The 22,120-nt window shown below is 46.4% G+C and overlaps 1 protein-coding gene across 8 annotated transcripts in view; it reads right to left on the reverse strand.

Annotated features, from left to right (window-relative positions):
* TPK1 (thiamin pyrophosphokinase 1) overlaps window positions 1-22,120 on the reverse strand; it is a 2,318,051-nt gene that overhangs the window by 1,338,184 nt on the left and 957,747 nt on the right. For all 8 annotated transcript variants that reach the window (XM_069648300.1, XM_069648302.1, XM_069648305.1 and 5 more), the window contains one exon: window positions 11,517-11,589. In XM_069648300.1, coding sequence (XP_069504401.1) covers window positions 11,517-11,589 — 73 coding nt within the window. The remainder of the gene's footprint in view (window positions 1-11,516; window positions 11,590-22,120) is intronic.

Below are 22,120 nucleotides of genomic sequence, written 5' to 3' on the forward strand. Positions count from 1 at the left end.
TACGATGAGGCCACGAGCTGAATGCAGCAACAGCAGTTCGAAGACATGCCAAAAGCAGGACCGCTGGTCATGGCAGTTTGAAGATGTTCAAACGAGGTTGAATGACTGTTCGAAGTAGTAGAATTCAGGAGACCAGCTGCTTTGCTCCCTCCATTGCTGAGAGCCCCAATGCAGAGGCTCAGCAACAAGATCGGTCCTTGTTCTCTTTACTCCCAACCCAGGGGAGGCTAGCTAGCTAGCACGTACAGGAGTCTTTCAACTCCAGTGAGGGGACTGTGTACCAGTATTTTTGGCAGAGAGAGAAGGCTAGGACTGATCCAACAGCAGTTCACTCCTGATGTGACTTGGGAATGTGTAGGGAGTAGCGCTTGCCTCTTCATTCGCCTCACTAGTGGAGGACTTTGGAAAGGTCTGCTCTCCCAATAAATGTCCAGATGAATTCTCCCTGATGTCCCTGAGTCCAAGGATTCAGAATCTCTCCTTCAGCCTGCTCTGTCTTGTGCGACAAGGTCAGGGACCTGTCCAAGTTATATGGGGCTAGGGTCCCCCCCTCAGCGTGGGGCCTACCATTATTGATTACAGAGCTTCCCCAGAAGTGAGAGGGCCGTAGTTTGTAACCTTACCCCCTGTGCCTGGTTGCACGACACCAGTACCATTGTCTATCACCCTATTCCTGTATAGCCCAATTTCGGCAAAGGTATTTCTCTTTGTCTCACCAGATCAACAAGATCAACAGTGCTAACAATTGCACAACAACAGACAGCAAGGTTAGGGAAAACCAGCCAAACAAGAGCTGGAAACAGAAAACCGGCCTGAAAGCAGCAAGCCACTTCGAGACCGCATCCAGCTGAACCATCAGCACAGAGAGCAAGCTGAATAAGCCTGCTCATGGACAGTAGGTTGCACCAACACCGCACTACTGTTAGACCAGGCCGAAGTGCCCAGCGGGATTAGCCTGTGCAAGAACATTTCACCTACCTATCTAGGACATTGACTTTGATGGGCTGTCTTTGTGGGAGACCGGCAGATTCATGTATGGAAAAGGGGTGTGGCTTATGCCCCTTTATTTAATTTCTTGTTGATTATAACACCTCCCTGGGGAAAAGGCAGCCAGCGGTTGACCCGGGGGAACAAGCAAAGGAAGACAGCCAGTGGAGGGGAGGATGAACGGGAGAACAGGAAGGTATGGGTTGTTCAGGTGAGGTCGAGGGAGGAGCAGAAAGACCAAGAAACCAGACAAAGGTCAGATGGAGCAAAGCAGCATGGAGGAGACTTGTTGGAGGGGCGTGCAAGATGAGGTGGTGTTTGGTGGCAGAGTGCTAATGGTGCATCGAGGAGTGCACGTAGAATGTTGTCTTGCAGGGAGGACATTTGGCATTTTGCACCCACTGTGGAATTTTACACTTTTATTCACCACAACGAGTGTTGCCATTTAATAGTACTGCCGGTAAACGACTTGGCGGATTACAAGAGTCGCGATTTGCTGAAGCTATAAATTTCATTAATTTGATTGCTTCGTTGGCTGTTACCACTCCCCCGCCCCCCGAGAACCCGGAAATCCATTATAATGGGATCACATCAGCAAGTGCACATAGAGTGCCGTCTTGCTGTCCTGCGTTCCGGCGTACCGGGCAACGGTGTATTTTACTGCTAATTAAACGAGTGAGATGATTTTGCCAGACACAAGTTTTCTTTTCTGCACTACGTATAGTAACGATTGGTGTTTGCATTCATGTGGCGTTGTGTTGTAGGGGCCGGGGGGAGTCGGACTAAGCCTGCCCCTCAAGCCTGTCAGGCATTCCGTACGAGCGCGCCAAATGACTTGTGCATCACATCAAGAGTGATTGAATGGTGTATGATTTAAGGAGAGGGAAAGCAAAGAATAATTCAAAGATGTCTTCTCACAAATCCAGTCGCTCCCTCCAAAGGAGAAGATCCAGACTAAACTGACTGCTTTTTTGAAGACAAACTATCTGGAAAACCCTCGGCCTTGTGCTCAAGCATATGAGATGAATTATTCCTTGGGGTCGAGAACTTAAATGAAATCCAAATGGCATAGGATTCTGCAACGAACCTGCAGTCATCTGTCTCTGGAACATATAGACCCAGACGATCTAGTTGATTGCCTAGTAATAGATTTAATTTCTCATGTGTCTGTTATGCTTCCGGCCATATCGAGTGAACTGGCCAAACGAGCGAGCGTGCCTTTCGCTTGGCTCTAGTTTACCATCTTTGGTGGACGATGAAATTAAAGAAGAGGTCCAATTGCATAGATTTCAAGCCTGTCGCTCTTTTGAATCCTCTCCAGTATTGTTTAATAAATCATCCCAAATGGACTGGAGGGAAAGGGAGATATGTTATGAACATAACCTACAATTGGCTCCTGCTCATATTTTTGAAAATACTTTACATGTGCCACCCAAGTTCCCTTTGATAGAAAATGATTGTTACTTGATTGTGGCCAATGTATCTACGAGGGAACAGATTGCGGATGCATTTTCTTTTCTGGTGTTGTCTAGAATCTTGAATTCAATGGAGAGGGGAAATTATACCTTACAGTATGAAGTTTGTGAGGTGCGTTTGTCACTAAAGGAGTTGCTTGCCAAAATGGCCTTTATAGAAGGGTTTATTATGGCGCTTGATTCTAAAGTGGCAAAGCCTCAGGCTCAGAAGGGAATAAACATTGCCCTAATTGTTACAGAAGTTATGAATAGGCTATGCAACAAACTATGCAACACAAACTGATGTAGGTGACTGTATACAACAAGATTTCAACCCCCCCTTAATAGACTTAAATAAAGTGGGGAATACGTTCTCGGTTGAGGTAGAATGGGGGGGGGGTTGATATTGATTCTCAAGTAATAATTGGTGGGAGCAGTCCAACAGGTTTGATTACTAATAGTATGGCATCTAAATTGGTTTTCCATGATAATATTAACTCAAAATTAACTGAGAAAAAGAAAACCAAAAACCAGAAGAATATGCCAAAACAAGCTAAAAAGGGCTCAAGGAAATGTTTGCGAGGGCTAAATATAGTTGATATAGCCATACAAAATGAAATGACATCAAGGCCCATAGTCATGAATAAGCAGGAGGGAGCTCCTCTTTTAAATCAGGAAATGAGGGGTGACAATACGAATTCCCCTGGATTGATACCAATGTCAAAAAAATCAGTTTGTAAACGGAATACTGTAAAGCCACCTCCTTCATTAAATGGCATTGAGCAACCTTAAAACAACTTTGTTATGAAAACAAATGTTAGTTTAGACACCAGATGTTTTACAGTCTACCCGGATGGGTGGGATGTTCCAGATCCCATAATAGAGGTTGTGGGCATAGACAGACACGGGGATAGTACTCAAATAAATATTATCAAAAAAATCAAAGAAGCAAGGGAGACCTTGATGACAATCCCCGAGGCATTGATATTCTTAGATAAGAATTTGGTGTCATGGTGTCCTAGTGGGCCACACGTGGTTGATTCTCTGTCATCATTGACCGTTCCTTTTGTGGTGCCAACAACTATGGTCCCTTTGAAAGATAATGCCTATCCAATTTTCCATACTTTCGAAGAAAAGAGATTGTTAATTAACAAGCCCTGGACCTTAGGTAAAACAGTTGAATAAGTACCAGTAAGTGGGCCTTTGCAGTACACAAAAATGACTTATTTTACCCAAGATTGCATATGATGCACGGAGCCATGGCAGTCCAAAGGTGCCACTAAAGTAACGTTAGCCCATGGTGATAGCATATGCTATGTAATGTTGGAACGCAATTTTTAGATCCACTAAACAGACAATACATTTTAGCTTTATTCAGGGAAATACCAAAGTTGAGATCAATTATGTCATTGGACATTGCTTGTGTCGAATTTGTTTATAATGTTACACTGAATAGGGTAAAGAGTGGTTTGTTTTAAAATATTATACATGGTATTGTATTATCAGAAATCCAACATGTTAAGCAAATGGGTTACGAAATGAACAATGTTGTCGAAGGTACTGAAAATAAGGGCCACTTGGGTTTAGCCCTTGCGAACGATTTAACTTTTGCCCGTGAACCATTATTAATTAATGTTAACACTGGCCTAAATCAAGATCAACATTTGGTAAATGGCCCGAGAGGGTTTTGCACAAATCCAATTACTGTTTCCTATGACTGGGCACAAATTGTGAATGCTCTGCATACTAAAAACAATAATTTGGCCAAATGAAGATTAAACAATGCAGACAAAGATTCTATCGTGGAATACCAGAGGGTTCCACCACTTGCTTGAAAAAGGGTGGTTGTGGAATTCTTATGATTTGATTTGTTTTCAAGAAACCTGGATTGTGGATTCGCCGATTTGAGATGGTTTTCTCATATGTAGCACCCCTACCACGATAGGTTTGAAAGGACTCCATGTGGGTAGGCTTCTGTGTGCATTAAAAATCCACAAGAATGTGACAATGGAAAAATTGACCAGCACTAGTCCAGACATACTCGCTGTGAAATTAAAATGGTGGGATATTAGCTGCAATGTTCTTAGATGGAGTGTGGGGCTTAACATTTATTTTAATCCGGCAAGAAATACTCCAGATTATTTTTTAAGTGACCATTTGTGTGTTTTATCTTCCTCTATACCTGAAGATGGTGCTTCTTTAATTGTTTTAGAGATTGTAACAGTGAATGTCTTAATATTTGTTATTAATTTAAATATAGGGTAAATTCCCCAAGCAAGCTAAACGAGAGAGGTAGTTTAATAAGTGAAGACTTAGAAAAGTGGAGCTTGGTAATAACAAATGGAAGTATTCTAGATCATACGCCTTCTGAAGTAACATGGTCAAATGGTGTGGCAACTTAAACTTTGGATTACATCTTTTTATCCCAAGATGTATTCCCGTTGTTCACTTCAATGAAAGTTCACATCATATCAAAGGCAGTGATCATAGTCCTTTTCTTCTGACTCTATCATTGGGGGTAAATGTACCTAGTGATGTCCTCAACCCACTGATAGAAATCAGGGAGCGTGATCATGCAGTTCTTTGGAAGCCCTATTTGCGCTTCAAGTAGGGGCTGTTTTGTGTTTTGGCCATACGTCTACGAATGTAACCCAACTCCTGTTATTCATTGTGCAGCAGGTTGCCTAAAAGGCCCTTTTTTTACAGCTGCTTTGGGGAAGCATTGGGTTTTCCCTGCCTGGCGATAAATGGTCTACCAGAAGTCCATGGCAATTGGACCTGGGCTACACAAGGGCGCCCGTAGCAGTATTCATGTTGCTTTAAACCTATGCAACAATCTTATTCCTTATTTCGATGGGATGGTCCGACGACGTATTCCATATCTATGACATATCTATGACAGCAGGTAATGTCGACAGCTGTGCTGCTTTGGAAAATTTTCTGCGTCCTGCGTCAATGACGTCGATGCGCCGTCCCCGAGGACCTCTTCCGACGGCTGCCATCACCCGATGTGATAAGTAGGAGGCACGACGCCCATAGCCTCAGTTGTAGTTTTTTCCCCCAGAACGTGTCACACCAGTTTTCTACCAGTCAGACACACAAGGCCTTGCGGAACGCAAGCTGCAATCGTATAAGAAATTCTGCAGCGGGGAAGGTAGGGAGGAAGCGATATGGAATATGTCGTCGGACCATCCCAATGAAAGAACGTTACCAGGTAAGAGAGTAACTTGTTCTTCGAGGCGATTGGGTCCTCCGCGTATTCCATATCTATGACAGACTCCCAAAGAAGTACCAAGCAAGGAGGTGGGAAAAGAATTTAGAACACAAATTTAGCATGCCCAATCAAATTGCGGAATAAAGGACTGCCTTGCCAAAGGCCAGATCCTGCCCTCGGATGGAATCGAGGGAGTAGTGACGTACAAACGTATGTACCGAAGCCCAGGTGGCTGCATCACAGATGTGATGAATAGGAACACCCCTCTGCAGGGCAGTAGACGCAGCCACTCCCCTGGTAGAATGGGCTCGCAAGCCAGCTGGAGGGTCCTTACCCGCCAAGCGGTAACACTCGGAGATAGCTAAAATAATCCAACGAGACAAAGTCTGTTTCGTCACAGCTTGTCCCAAACGCTTTCCAGCTTAACCAATGAAAAATTGATCGTCCACTCTGGCCCGGGACATGCGCGAAATATAAAAGCTCAACGCTCTCCTAGGATCAAGCCTATGGAGCTTCTCCTCTTCCTTACCAGGATGTGGAGGAGGATAGAACGCCGGAAGAACAACCTTCTGGCTCAAATGAAATTTGGAAACCACCTTCAGAAGAAAGGAAGGATGAACTCTAAGGACAACCCTGTCCTTATGAAACACAGTGAAGGGTGGCTTAACTGAAAGTGCCTGTAACTCACTCACTCTGCGAGCGGAAGTAACCGCAACCAAAAACACAGTTTTCAGAATTAATTAGAAATAAAAGGAATCTTAAAATAGGAACATTCTTCAGACGAGCGGTTAAATATGGACAGCGCCGCCAGGTAACCTTTAACGGTCCCCACTTGCATGGCCCTGTGGGCCAAGGAAAGCAAAAAAGACAGAACCATGGGAATGTCACACTCAAAAGGATCCACATTCTTAACTTTGCACCAGTTGCAGAACTTTCTCCAACTGCAAAGGTACAGAGACTTTGTTGCCGGCCGCCTGGCCGAGAGCAACACCTCCATCACATCTTCAGGGAGGTCCCAATCCTTATACCTCAACCTTTCAGAAGCCAAGCGTGAAGGTTGAGGGATCTGACCTCTGGATGGAGAACCTGACCTCTCTCCCGTGAGAGCAGATCGTCTCGGTAGGGAAGACGAGGTGGAGGGCAGATGGACAAGTCGGGAAGGTCCGGGTACCACGTCCTCCGGGTCCACGCTGGAGCAATGAGGATCATCCGGGAACCGAACCTCCATAACCTCCGCAGTACTTGCGGGATGACGGGGAGTGGAGGAAACGCATACAGCAGAGGGAATGACCACTCCACCACAAACGTGTCTCCTAAGGCTCCTTTTGGAGGAAATTCCCGTGAGCAGAACCTCTCGCACTTCCGGTTGACACTGGAGGCGAAGAGATCCACTTGAGGGGTCCCCCAAAGGGCGAAGATCTCCAGGAGAATCTTCTGAGCCAGCTCCCACTCATGAGAGATCGTGCTCTGCCTGCACAGAGCGTCCGCCGTCTCGTTGTCGTCTCCGGCCAGATGAACAGCCAAGATCGAAACTTCCTGCTGGATGGCCCAGAACTCGAGCTGCTTCGCCTCCCTGCACAGAGGAAGTGACCCTGCCCCCCCTTTTTGTTGAGGTAGTGCATGGCCACCGTGTTGTCCGTTAGAATCAGGACACACTTTCCTCGCACAGTCGGCAGAAAAGCCTTCAGGGCAAGCCTGACGGCCCTCAGCTCCAACTGATTGAAATGGAGTCTGGACTCGACAGAGACCAACGACCGCTGACTGTCAACTCGTTGGCATGAGCTCCCCATCCCATGAGGGATGCGTCCGTCACGATCGTCACCTCCGGCCAGGGCAGCCAAAATGGGGCCCCCTTCATCAGATTGTCTTCGACGGCCCACCACAGAAGGTCCTGGGCGACCGAGGGCGGCACCTGAACAGGGTCCGACAGCCTGCCGGAGGACTGAGACCACTGGAGCTTGAGTGCCCACTGCAAAGATCTCATCCGCAGACCTGCCTCTGGCACCAGAAGAATGCAGGATGCCAAGAGGCTGAGCAGTCTCAAGAACTCGGATGCTGGGAGATTCTGGGCAAGTTGAAGCTTGTGCACCATCTGCTGAATGTGAAGCACCCTCACTTGGGGAGGAAAACACTGCCCCAGGGATGTGTCGAGCACTGCTCCAATGTACTGGAGCCGATGTGTTGGCGTCAAATGGGACTTCTTTTAAATTGAGGGAGAAGCCCAGCTTGTGAAGGGAGTGGCAGGTGACGGACAGATGATCCAGGACTTGCTCGGGAGAGCTCCCCTGATCAACCAATCGTCCAGGTAGGGGTAGACGTGAATCCCCCCTTTCCTGAGATGCGCTCCCACCACCACCATGAGCTTGGTGAAAACCTCGGGGCGGAGGTCAATCCGAACGGCAGGACCCGAAACTGAAAGTGCGAGTCGCCAACCGCGAACCTCAGGTACTTCTTGTGCTTGGGATGGATCGGCACATGGAAGTAAGCGTCGTTGAGGTCGTGAGACACCAACCAGTCCTGAAGTTGAAGGGCCTGGAGGACTTGAGAGAGAGTAACCATCTTGAACTTGTCCTTCCTGAGGAGTTTGTTCAAACCGCGCAAGTCCATGATGGGTCTCAATCCCCCGTCTTTCTTCGAAATAAAAAAATAAGGGGAATACCATCCCTTGTTGCTCTCCGCTACATGCACCAGTTCTATGGCGCCTTTCTCCAGCAGGGCTTGAATTTCCTGCGCAAGGAGCGGATCCGGACTCTTCAAAGAAAGGTTCCCAGGTGGATTGTCGTGAGGCCTCGCCGAAAGGGAAGACAGTAGCCGTGGGTTATGATCTCCAGAACCCACACATCTGAAGTAATGGCACTCCACTCTACAAGATGCTGCGCCAGCCTTCCCCCAACCGGCGAACCATGGGACCTGGCCTAATGACTGAGTGGTAGCGGCTGCGGCGTTGCCTGAGGGCAAAGAGGCAACTGCCCGAGAGGCCTTGGCACCTCGAGTACCCTGTTTTCCACCTCTGGCACTCTTACGGTGGCCTCTTTGACTGATAGCTCCTCTCGCTTTACTGAAGGATGAGTAATAGCGAAAGGAACCTCCCCTCCATTGTTGTCCCCTAGGACGAAAAGGCAGAGGTTGTCGAACTGCAGCGCCCAATGACTTCGCTGCAGCTGTGGAGGTCTGCAACCTCTCAAGGCTCTCGTCAGCCTTGCTGCCAAAAAGGGCATGTTGAGGAGCTGGGACTGCACATCAGGAGCGAACCCAGACTTCTGCAACCACGCAAACCTGCGTATTATGGTGCTCGCCGCCATGGACCAGCTGAAACAATCTGCCATGTCCAAACCCGACTGAACGGCATCACACATGGCATCCTTGCCATCCTGAACCATAGCAAGGAAACCATCCCGTTGGTCCCCTTCGGGAATATGTTCACCCGCTAAAGCAACACAGTTCCACAGAGTGTGTGTGAAACGAGACAAGGCACATACGGAGTTGGCCGCCTGAAGCGCCATACCGCCTGAAGAAAACACTTTCTTCGCCCAGCCGTCAAAATGTTTGTCGTCCCTATCCGGTGGGATGGTAGGGTACGACGCCTGCTTTGCCGGGGCCGTAGCCGCCTGCACCACCAAACTCTCCGGAGTGGGGTGCCTGGACAGGTAGCAGGGGTCGCTACTGGCTGGATGGTATTTTCGCGACAAAGACTTGCCCACTGCCTGGAGACTCTCCGGAGCAGTCCAAGCCGCCGCCACCCTTCTCTGCAGAGCCATATGAAACGGCAGTACCGGGTCAGTGGGGGGACCAAGATCAAGGATGTCCCTGAGATCATCCTGAACAAACTCCCCTGGGGGAGCCGACCATGCCAAGTACTCGGTGACCCGAGACATAAGGCGCCAGTACGAAGAATCGGCATGAGTGCCAGGCTCCGGCCTACAAAACTCCACCTCCGGAGAGGTGTCCAGTCCACTGGCATCATGCAGTGACTGCCTCAGGTCATCAAACTGGCTATGGCCCGAGAGAAGCTCATCTGGCACCTAACCGGAGCCAAGCTTTCATCAGAGCCTTCATCACCCTCTGAAATGTACTCCAGGCAGTGAGAGGAAGACACCTGGGGACCAAAGCTTTGCCTGACCTTAGCCAGAGCCTTTCTAGGGGCTAACCCCGTACCACGGGGCCCCTCTGACACCACCGCCTCGAAAGGCGTCGAAGGCGCCGAACGAGTCGGCGTCGACATTGAGAGAATCAGCGTCGAGAGAATCGGCGGCGACGTCGAGCGAATTGGCGTCGACGTCAGTTGCAGCGCCGCCAGCATCGACGGCGTCGACACAGGCCTCGAAGCCGAAGCTCTGAGCGTGTCTCTCGACGACCTAGGCGCCGACAGCGTCGACGACCCCCTCGGAGGCGGTGCCTCGAGAGAGAACGTTGACGACCTCGGCGCCACAGGCGTCGACGTCTTCCTCGAAGACGGCACAGGAGCACGCGGTCTCGAGCGCGTCGAGGACCGGGAACGGGCATGGCGAGAACGGCTACCCTTGTCCGAGCGGGACCTCTCCCTCGAGCCGTGCCGACCACTCGAGCCCGAAGGCATACGAGTGGTGTCTCTCGACCGGTGCAGAATGACCCCACTCGGAGGCGCGGACGAACTGGTGCCCTGCGATTCAAGAATCGCTAACATCTGCTTCCCGAAGGAAGTCCATTCCTCTGGTGTCGCTTGCATGTTGGGATAAGCGACCCGCCGATGGGCGGAGTTCTCGGAAGAGGACGGGGAAGGGGACCGATGCCGGCGCTTCCGGGAATGCCTCGAAGAGGCAGAGGAGTGGCTAGACCGACTCCTGAAAGGAGACCCACGGGACTTCTGACGATGACGCAGAGAGTCGCCTCTTGAGTCATCCGTCGAAAGCCCCGTAGACCTCGACTTCCGTGGGCTTAGACACCCGACCTACCGACAACTTCTTCTTGCGCTCCCGCAAGGCCTTGGCCGTGAGCGACTGGCAGTCGACACAGTCGTCCGTATCGTGGGCCTCCCCGAGGCACCAGAGGCAGGCGTCGTGTGAGTCCATGACCGACATCTTGGACCCACAGTCCCCGCATTTCTTGAAGCCCGGACGCGGGGTTGAAGACGAGGTAGACATCGTCACGAACAGGTTTTCACAAAAAACGAACAGGTTCCAAGAACCGAGAAGAATACAACAAACTCCAAAGAGTCGAGGCGTACCGAGATTCACGAAACGAACACGTTCGCGGAAAAAACGAAACTGAGGCTACGGGCGTCGTGCGTCCTACTTATCACATTGGGTGAATTCGGCCGTCGGAGGAGGTCCTCAGGGAGGGCGCATCGACGTCATCGACGCAGGACGCAGACGCCGAACATTTTCCGAAGCAGCACAGCTGTGGACATTACCTGTCATAGATATGGAATGCATCGGAGGACCCAATCCCCTCGAAATTGACATTCAAACTTAGGACATTTATCTGACATGTTCTAAGCTGGGGATTCAATGACCCACCTTTGAACCTCCTTTACCGAGAGGCATTGAAGAGAGGCATTTACTGCAATTCACGAAAATACTAAACAGTTGGGCGCACTTGCCTTCTAATTTATGTGTTACTCACCAACAATAGGTTGCAAGTGGGAAGTGGAAGAAAAGCAGATGCAATGCTCACTATCCTCACAATTAAATTGCCATGCAAAACATCTTATGAAGCAACGCCATGTAGGAGATAGCATTCCAAATGCATTTCCAAGGTGTATGGGCAAGAAATAAATTAATTTGCAGCTAGAAACTATATTACAAAAAATTCAGAAAACGTTTGTCCTTCTAAAATTTAAAGTAATACATTACAATGCTGTTTAATGAAATGTAGGCTCATACCTTGTTTTTGTAATAGTCCTTGACGTCCTGCGTTATAGAATCAAAGTCCCCACTGATGAAATCAGGCAAAAAGCTGAAAAGTCACACAAATATCACAGTGAGCTCAAACATGAACATGAATATTTGCTTATAATAAAAATGGAAACACTCCATCTAGCTATCATGGCAATGTGGTATGATGACCAAATGACTCAGCATTTATCTTAAACACTTAAAGTCCAGGGCTTCCTGGTCCTAGTTATTACTCTTAATGGGACTCACCTCGTAGAGTAGGGCTACGAGGAGGAAGATAAACCAGGAGTTAATGCACAAAGTATCAATAGCAAACACTGCTCGTTGAGAAGAGGTCTCTGAATTTGGGAGCTTTAGGATTATGCCTCCTTTGACACCAGCAAATTACTTAAACCTTCTGGACTTTAGTTTTGAGACTGTAATCAGTACAGTTTTTATCACTTTTATCTTCAGTGTATTTTTATTTCGTGTATGACAAGAAATTAGCAAACATACATTTTTGCTTCCACTCTATTGAGAGGGAAACAGATTTTAAACTGTATTTCCTTTTTAAAGTCGTTAGTTGGTAGGTTTTATTTCCTATTGCTATATTAAGGTGATATAAAACTCACAATAGGCTTAACCCACAAATCATTTATTTTTCTAGAAGACTAATTCAATATATCATTAAGTGCACCTCCTACAGCATACAATAGCTAAGACACTGCGGCCATGATTTTGTTATCCTTACACTATGGATGGACGTGTCTGAAAGTTTGACTCAAATCGGTTCATATCAGTGTGCAAAACCCCTAAAGAACTCAATGTGCTTCCTTTGTGGTTCAAATGAATTTAAATGTGTGGGAAGCATTCGTATTTATTAGTCAGAATCACATTTAAATCACTGCGATATGGAGGGGAAAAAAGCATAATACCATAATTGTGTCACATTAAATCAAATGAAGCCAAAACAAAAACAAAATTAAATTAAAATAAATTAAACATTTCTGGCAAAAGTTGCCACAAAAGGCTTTACCAACAAAAAGGCATGCCAGCCAAACGTATTAATCATGAACTGAAAGGCATGTCTGAATATAAGTTTACATACATCAAGAAAATGAAACTTTTTTAAAGTTTGCACAGGAAATACATTGAAAAGCTAGTTTTCACATAATTAAGGCGTGTTGCAATCGTGAGATGCTCTTATGCCAAATTAATCTAAATAGACTACTTGTTGGATTATTACTAAACCATTGCCTGCTTACAAGGGCACCAGAATTAAAGATGGCAAATAGGAACTAGATTCTCGCATAGGCTGTTTGTAGTTCAGTGTAGGATGAGGGAAATGCCTCATATCTTAGTCAATCTTTTCCTGAAAATGGGGGGTGGGGGTCAAAATCATTGTCCCACCCACAAGGGCAGTGCAGTACCGAATGCTAGGCAAATCTCCTCTGAACAAGAGTACCATCAGCAACCCCAGACACGTGTTTCGGCCTAGCCGTGCCTCATCAGTGCATTTCGGTCACATTTAGCATTTTGGTGCTGGACTGCCCTTGTTGGTGGGACAAAGACTGATATGCAAATAGGTATTTCTCCTCTGTGAAAGGTACAGTGAGCTAAAATGTGGTTGTAGACCATCCGGAGTGGGCACCTTCCCATAGAACACGTTATTTGGACGTGTTTGTTCTCGGTAGTGGGGCACCCAGACCTTTGTGTGCATCTCATAGACATATACGACAGATATAAAGCTCTTTGGTCATTCTTATCTTCCCAAAATGCTCTTTTATATGCAAAACAGCCAAAAAGTCTTTGGTTTTATTGGTGCCACTTCACAATTATCTTTAGAGTTCTTTCCAATCAATACACACATACACTGTGTTAAGCAATCACGACAGGCATGTTTTAAACCGTTTCAAAAATTAGGGTTTTCGCTTCAGAAAAGTAAAGGTTACAAATTATGCATCATTTTACAATATTAAACGCATGGCTATTCATAAGTCAACTGTGGCACTAAAATGATGTTAGAAGCAAGCATAATTTGCCTCACCAGCCCAGCATTTCAGAGGTCTGTGGCCGCCCAAAAGGAGCAAGCATGAAATAGGTCATAGGGAAGTTAAAATGGCGAACAGTAAATCTGAATGCACAAGTGCATCAAGAAACCTATGAAAGCATACCCAAAGATACAGAAGGGTGAGAACAGAAACTGTGTGCTAAAGGTACACACTGTTTCACAGATTTAAAGATATCCATTCAGCCATCTTTACAGAAGCTGCTCAGTGCTAAGCAGGCAAATAGGGATCAGGGATGAAAGCCTGAGATGGAAATGTTTGAAGGAGAAAAGACGAAAGATAATTTTTCCAAAAAATAACCTTTGGCTTTTCTCCCCTAAACATTTCCGGCTTGGCCCCTGACGCCACCCACAGCCCCCTACTTACCTTTCTGATGACTCACTGTGTCCCTGCGGCGGCTGTTCGCTTTCACTTCCATGATCTTGAACTGGGACCGCAGGGTCTTTTCCTTTTTTTTTCAGGACTGTCTGCTGGGGACACCCCCACAACCCCCACTCACAATATAGTGAGCACCCCCGCAGCCACTGCCATCTAATGGGGGATTTGGACGAACTTGTCGGCTGTTCAGTATTTTCCCCTGCTAACACCAGGGCTATAACCACGAGAAGTAGGTTGAGTTCATTTTATTCAACAATTAGCCACAACAATTACCTCTAGTGCTCTGAACTGTAGCGCACACTGCCTTCTCCTAATCGTGGGCATCAGAGATCTGAAAACACTCTTTCAACTTTCATAACAAACAATGACAGGCTTGAATTAATAGACAGGAAGCATTACCTTTCTAATCCCTTCAACCTTTAAAACAGCCCTATAATGTTATGGAGACAAATGGGGGACAAAATGGGATCAAGGGGCGTAGTTTGGACAACACATACCGTTTGTTGAAGGGGAGGAATCCAGTGAAGGTGCAGTCTGGCAGAGGTGGAGTAAAGAGGGGCATGCACTTATTTGGGCCTAGGGCAGCAGAAAGCCTAAATACGACCACTGGTTACCACCAGTTAAAATGTTGGAGTACACCTGTGTGATCCCTTATACTAAAGTCCATAGTGCTGGAAGATTTTGATCTAATCTTTTCCTAAATACATACTATTTATACTTTCATCTTTTCTTACTGCCGTTGTGTAGAAATAATTAGCTATGCTTCTTCACTGTGTAATTTCCCCTGGTCCCTGAAACCTGACCTAGGACTGTCTTAGTCGGTCCATATACCGGAAATGAGGATCGCTAGGATGTTGGCTATGATCATTTTGTTCAACGTGTTTTTCATTTTTTCTGCAACAATATAAATGAGCACATTTTAGGTTTATTTGTGTAGCAAAGCTACATTAGAATGCATTAGTAAGCATTCTCTTTTACATGGTGTTTACATTCTGTACTGCAAAGTCGTGGTCAGGATAACATAAGTGGTACAGTTCATGAAGATCTGGTTACAAAGTATGCCTTACACAATTGGCTTTACTATTGCAACTGGAATGTATTGCATTGCCGAAGCCTTGAAGAAGGGTCTTTGACAGGAGCCATTACAAAGCAGCCATGTCCATCTCTTCCTCACTATTGGGTAATACGTGGTAGCACTTAAAGGGGACGTTCTCTCAGGAATTGTATTGGTCCCAATGAATAGGGCATGTACTTTTGAGCATATATAAATTGATCAACAACATTTTCCCAATGCATCTTACCTTTGATTGTCAGAAAATTAGACATGCGAACCTCAATGGTCGTAAACCGCTATCTTGCCATAATCTTATCCGTTGATCAATCGCCCGAAGTTCAATTGCCCTTGCAGCAGTAAATAATATATCATTCCCCTCAGGTTGACATCAATAGATGCTTATGCCCTTGTCACATTGCCAGCGCAGGTCTCTCTGTGCGCAATCTATTGATGTGTCTATATGGAAATTCCAAGACGCCTCTTTCCTCGATAAGTATCAACAAACCCGGGGGCGCTGTGGAGCAGCAAGCCAAGATGGCAGACCTCTCTTAAGCTCTGTGTAGGGTGGGACCCGAACAGCCATTATCTCCGTCAGAACTCTCCATATCTGCAAACTAAAGGCACTTCTCTGCTACTAAGACCACCAAGCACCCGCGCCGTTGCTCCCGGCGCACACCTTGCCTGATTGCAGTAGATCTCACCGCACACATCTGAGGCCTGTGTGCTCGGCAGTGCCAGACTATGAAAGGAAAGGCGCTGATGTGACTGCAGCCGCGCTGAGAGAGCTTGAACCACTATGGTGCGGCTTGAGTGGAGCTACGGAGCGGTGGTGATCGCTGCGGGGGAGCATGAACTGACTCGGTTCTGATTTTGAGAGGATGTGCCACTGAATGGGGCAGCGGGCAGATGGATAACCGCTCCCCCTCAGTACGCTGCTGCATTGACAGCGGCTGAACTGGGCACGTGACCCATGCCCTGGAGGTGAGCGGAGCACGGCGAGGAGACTGCAGAGCTGCTTAGGGGACCGTCAGGTGAGGACTTGCGAGTGCCCAAGGCCTGGGCCAACCCTTGAGAACAACGCCAGCTCTGGCAGAGAAATCTGCATATATTGCAGAGAGCTCAGGCGCTGATCGTGCCGCTCGTGGAAGAAGGTGCTGGGGGCACCCCTGCGACCCAAAGAGGTTGTGTCGGTCGGAGTGACCTGAAACAACCGTGCGTAACGTAGTGTTGCCAGCAAAGACGTGCATGTGACGAGAACACGGGTGGATGTATTTATTAAATGTTAACAATCACACTTTGACAGTCACAGGAAATAAAAGCAATGAAGTAATATGATGACAAGTCAATGAAAGTGATTGTCCAAGTCACCAACACCACCAAGTATATTAATAAAAACAGTATGCTATAGCATCAAGAACAACAATGATTATTGTTAATGCCATCAATACGTTTTCAATATCATTTTCACGTGATCATAATCTATCCAAACACTTCTCCCTTATCAATGCATGGTTTTAATTATTTCAATGCCTTTTCGTTTGGTTTGTGCTTTGGGCCAGCAGGTTCAACAGAGTGTAAGTGAATGTACAACTCAATGTGTTCTTGTACCTATCGACAATTGCCCACCTAAAACCTGGTGTCTCCATTCTCCCCTTTAAGGACTCTGCACCCTTCAATCAACATATCTCTGTGTCCTTTGACAAGGTGCCGGGCCTATTGAACTCGCTTCATCCTTATCCATTCCCTCCCGTTTCAAAGGCAGTTCTCACTTACGCCAGGTGCTAGCAAGGGGGCTGGGTGGATGGGAAGGCACACAGTGTGGAATGCCATGTACAACTCAAAGGGGTCTTTCGCATGGGGACCATCGGCCACATGTCCACCTCAGACTAGGTTTCAGTGCTATTCCGCACGCTTCATCACTATCCACCCCCTTCAGTATCGAAGGCAGTTCGCACTTAGGTCATGCGCTCGCAGGAGGGGATTGGTGAATGGGAAGGCACAAGGTGCTGAATACCATGTTCTACTCAAAGGGGTCTTGCACTAGGGACAATTGGCCACATGGCCACCACAGACCCGGTGTCTCCATGCTGCCTTTAAAAACCCTGTCCCTGCAATCAATATAGCTATGTATCCTTTAACTAGATTCCAGGCCTGATGTTCTTGCAGCATCAACATCGATCCCCCTCCCTTATCAATGGAAGTTCTCACCTTGTGGTAACAGGGGAGAAAGCAATAAACCAGGAAAATGCTAAATTCTATCAAGACCTGTACGCCAATCAGGATACCAAAACAGAGTCCGATATACAGATGTATCTAGATGAATTAGATCTCCCGAAACTTCCATTAGATACTAAATTAACTCTTGAGCAACCGGTTACAGAAGAAGAAATAATTGAAGCAATAAAGGCATTGGCATCCGGGAAAGCCCCGGGTTCAGATGGGATGGGGGTTGAACTTTATAAGGAATTCCAAATGAAACTAGTCCCGATACTATTGAAGGTGTGGGAGGCGGCGCTGAAACGGAACATATTGCCCGATTCAATGAGGGAGACCATAATAACTGTATTGCCGAAGCCCCGACGTCCTCCCCAGGATATGTCATCCTACAGGCCCCTGTCGTTAATAAATGCAGACGTCAAAATATTGGCAAAAGTGTTGGCGAATAGACTGCTGCCTAGCATGCCAACTTTAGTTCAGCCCGACCAGTGCGGATTCATCCCCACAAGATCTACTGCCCTGAACCTGCGCAGATTGTTTGGGATAATGGCACAAATAAACCCGGATGCAAGCGCAATAGCAGTCTCCCTGGATTCTGAGAAGTCTTTCGACTCGGTGTATCTTCTTTCTGTGTTGAAGACATTCAGGATGGGCCCCCACTTTATTAAATATATGTAAAATGACTATATACGGCACCGGGTGCCAGAGTGCTAAAAAACCATATGATTTCCGAGCTGTTCCTATTGGGTTGGGGTACTAGGCAGGGCTGTCCGTTTTCACCTATACTATTTGCCCTAACTATAGAACCTATGGCGGCGTTCTTTAGGTTGAAACACAAGAACAAAGGAATACGAATGACAGGCCCGACTCAATCCATCTCATTATATGCAGACTACACTCTTCTATACATCTGTAATCCCGAAAGTAACCTAGCTCCCCTCATCTCTGATATACTCAAATTTGCAGAGTACTCCGGATATAAAGTCAATAATAACAAATCCGAAATCTTCCCGTTGTCTCCAACCACCAAATGCCCGACGACAACCTCTGGACTTAAATGGTAGACCCAACATATCAGATATCAGGGACGTCATTTGGGGTCGTCAGAGGTCACAAGTGCGACCTCTGAGGTCTCCCTTGCGACCTCTGTTGTCTCCCTTGCGACCTCTGAAAAAAATATATATACATTATTCTCTTTTTTTTTTTCAATGCAAGCTCCTGGGCTGTGGCCAGCACCATGTGGATCTTTAATTCAGGAGTAGCTAGCTTTCTTGTTCAGACCCCTTAGAAAAAGAAGAAAAATAAGAATAGGAGTGCCACAAGTCTAACATTTTCAGCACTGACCCTAAATAAGAAAGAATAGGAATGCCAAAAAATGTGTCTTTCTGGAATTCTATACCATAATTGCTAGACTCATTAAAGGTTTATTTCAGGCACACTTCAGGGGGTGAGTCACTGATTTAGTCTGTTCTTAAACGCCTCAACTCAGCCTTTCATCCTTCTGAGGTTGATAAATGGGTACCAACACAGGTTGGGTGATATTGGGTGTATATTTCTTCTATGTAAAGCGCTTAAGCGTAAGTCCTATATAATAACACATCATTATCATTTGGTCATGGACGTCTGCTTGCATTCACAGTAATTTGGTAATATGGGCCTATACACACTGATCTTAACGATACATATGGCGATCCATTCTTGTATGAAATGTACATCACATTATAGTGATATCATAACCATATTTTTCAGGGTGTACAACGCTATGTGAAGCCACTTCCTGTTTTGTCAATGGGTGAAGGGTCGTGTTCCATCGCTTCCCGCGATATCACTTCGGGGTGGGGTCAAATGACATCACTTGCTGTGATGTCATCAGGGGGGGTCAAGGGTCGTGTGATGTCACTTCTGCTACCCCTGGCATTTTGGTGAAATAACGTCCCTGTCAGATATGTGGGCATATTGGTCTCTAGAGATAGACAGACACTGTACACAGATAATCACAAATAAGGTTCTACAACTCCTTAGCGCTACATTTCAGATGTGGACGAAGCTCCCCATTTCTATGAACGGCCGGATTGCCATTTTGAAAATGATCGTTCTCCCTAAACTTCTGTACCTCTTCGTGAATATACCCATATGGCTTGCTAGACCCTTCTTCGAGAGGCTCCGTTCTATGGTGGTAACGTTCCTTTGGGGTGGGAAAACGTCTAGAATGAGGTGGGAAAAAATGGTTGAACCGTACTGTTCAGGTATTGCAGCACCGGACTTCGAACTGTATCACTTAGTTGCACAGGCACAATTTGCCAAACACTGGTACGATCTATCAGATAGGTCACCCCACATATGGATGGAGAAATATGCTGCATTCCCTGTTGACCTCCGTTCTATAATTTTTAGTATACGACACAAAGGGAAATGTCTGTTTGACCCTCTGAACAGTACGGTCTGAGCATGGGACGCACTCTGTAAAAGATTGAAGATAGAAAGGCCCTACGACCTAGATCTACCCCTCTGGAAATTCCCTGATATTCCCCAACACTAGACAAAACATTACAGAGTACCTGGGATCCAAACAAAGAAATTAAAATGTGGAACATGTTCCCAAATGGCAAATTCGTGACTATGGAAGACTTTAACGACAAGCTCGGAAGGGGGCCACTCAAAGCACTTCAGTATTATAGAATGAGGTCAGTCTTTAGTACGAGATGTCCACTCTGCCCAGATGAAACCCCTATACATCCATGCCTACAAGCAGCAACTTCCGGGAAAGGTCTTGGAATCTCTAAATTATAAGCACTAACACAGACACATACCCCTACACTGATGTTAGAGACAAATGGGGGAAAGACTTTAATATGCCCACCAACGATGAGAAATGGTCCAAATACTGTGCACTTACTAAAACTATATCATTAAATGCAGGCCTGCGACTGATACAATTCAATGTCCTAAACCAGCTTCACTACACACCAGCAAAAATGGCCAAATTTACATCTAATTGTACGGGGGAATGCCCTAAATGCAAAGCACCTCAGGCGGGATCGTTCCACATGTATTGGGGATGCCTGGCGGTGGCTGGATTTGGAAATGCGAAGAGTATATTATAGAAGAGATAACTGAAATACCGGCCTCCCTGACTCTCCAAAAAGTACCTATTCGGGGACATCGGTAAGTGTGCAGAAACTACCAGATGACTTTTCAATATTGCGTGTGCAAAAGCGAAAAAGTGCATATTGCGAAACTGGAAGAGCCCTGCACCACTATTTATAGATAACTACCTCCGAGAACTGTCATATCAATGAATGTGAGGAGCAATATATAATGACTGTACCTAGAAAATGTCGCCCAAGGACATATGGGCCCCGTTTCGAATATACTTATGTGAAATGGCCTTTGATGAGGAAGCCTCTATGTGAATTTAAATGTATAATTGTGTGATCTTGTTATCCCCCACTAAATTTGTGTATTACATTGTGGACTGTAGTCATGTTGTATCTGCTTAGACCCTCAATAAACAAAGTTTAAAAAAAATTAAAAAAAGAAAGCTAGGAGTCTACAGGTCAGCTATCTCGGCTGGACATGCCCTCACTGATGTGAAGGCGGTAGGAGATCACCCAGCCATGGCGATACTCATCAAGGGTGTGAGATGTCATGCACCTCTGCTTCCAAAGTATGCTGATCTTTGGGATGTCCACATGGTGCTACGTTTTTTCAGCGACTGGCAGTCAAACAGACATTTGTCAGTGACGCTACTGCCAGGGAAGCTAGCAATGCTATTGTGTCTAGTCTCTTGTACAAGTATTTCAGACGTCAAAGTGCTAGAGGTGGATAGGAAGACTTACTGTCCCAAGGGAGTGACGTTTACCATTGCCAAAAGAACCAAAACTAACTTGTCCGCATTGTTGTATCCTTACTTGTTGAGTCAACCACAGTTTTGTGTGGCCTCATGCTTTAAGAAGTACGAGCTCAAGACAGTGGAGATGAGGCCGGCAGGCGAGAGGCAGCTACTGTTAGAGCACAGGAAACCCTTTAAGGCAGTAGCAAGGGCCAGCATAGCTAGTTGGGTGCACAAGATGATGGGGCAGACAGGCGTGGATATGTCCAGATTTGGAGCTCACTCAGTGAGGGGAGCTATGGCCTCCACGGCATTCAAATCAGGAGTCAGTCTGCAGGATTTTCTGCGAGGAGCAGATTGGTCGACGACTATTCCTTCAATGTGTTCTACTTCAAACCAGTAATGTCAGTGGCAGCATCAGTAGTTCATAGCCTTGAACAAGAATGATCGTCTCCGGTCTTGACATAGAATGAATATTACCCAGGCTTACAGCTAAGGGAGTCTTGATTCTATTAAAGACACGGAGGTGAGCATTGTTACCACCTGGCAAATGCACAGTCGAGTTAGCACTGTTGGTATTGAAATGTATGAGTGATTTGAGAATTCAGTGCATATCCCCTCTGTATTGTTGTTCTGGTCATGCAGGAGAAGAACCGAAGAATGGCTGACAGATGACAATCGACTGTCAGCTGGCGACAGGTCGACATTGGAGAAGTCGGAGGCGGTTTTACTGCAGGCCCAGGGAGGGTCACGTTTCGTTGACAAAAGTTTCAGTTGCTTATAAGAGACTGTCGTTCGAAGGTCGGTTTAGAGCATCAAAGAAGAGAAAGGGACCCATGCAGGATGTGAGATATTGGGTCCCGGAGGAAGGAAATAAGTTAAAGGGACTACAATACAGAAAGGACTGATGGGGATTTGTAGTTCCCTAATATGTTATTTCAAAAACACAAAAATAAAAAAAAGGAAACAAACGTTTATAGTTTTGAAACTGCTGAAGAGCAGAGAATAAAGAAGTTGAAGGATAATGCTTGAATCCGTGTCTTTAATAGAATCAAGACTCCTT

This window comes from Ambystoma mexicanum, chromosome 2q (genome assembly GCF_040938575.1).
Source record: "Ambystoma mexicanum isolate Mex_15411 chromosome 2q, UKY_AmexF1_1, whole genome shotgun sequence".
NCBI lineage: Eukaryota > Metazoa > Chordata > Amphibia > Caudata > Ambystomatidae > Ambystoma > Ambystoma mexicanum.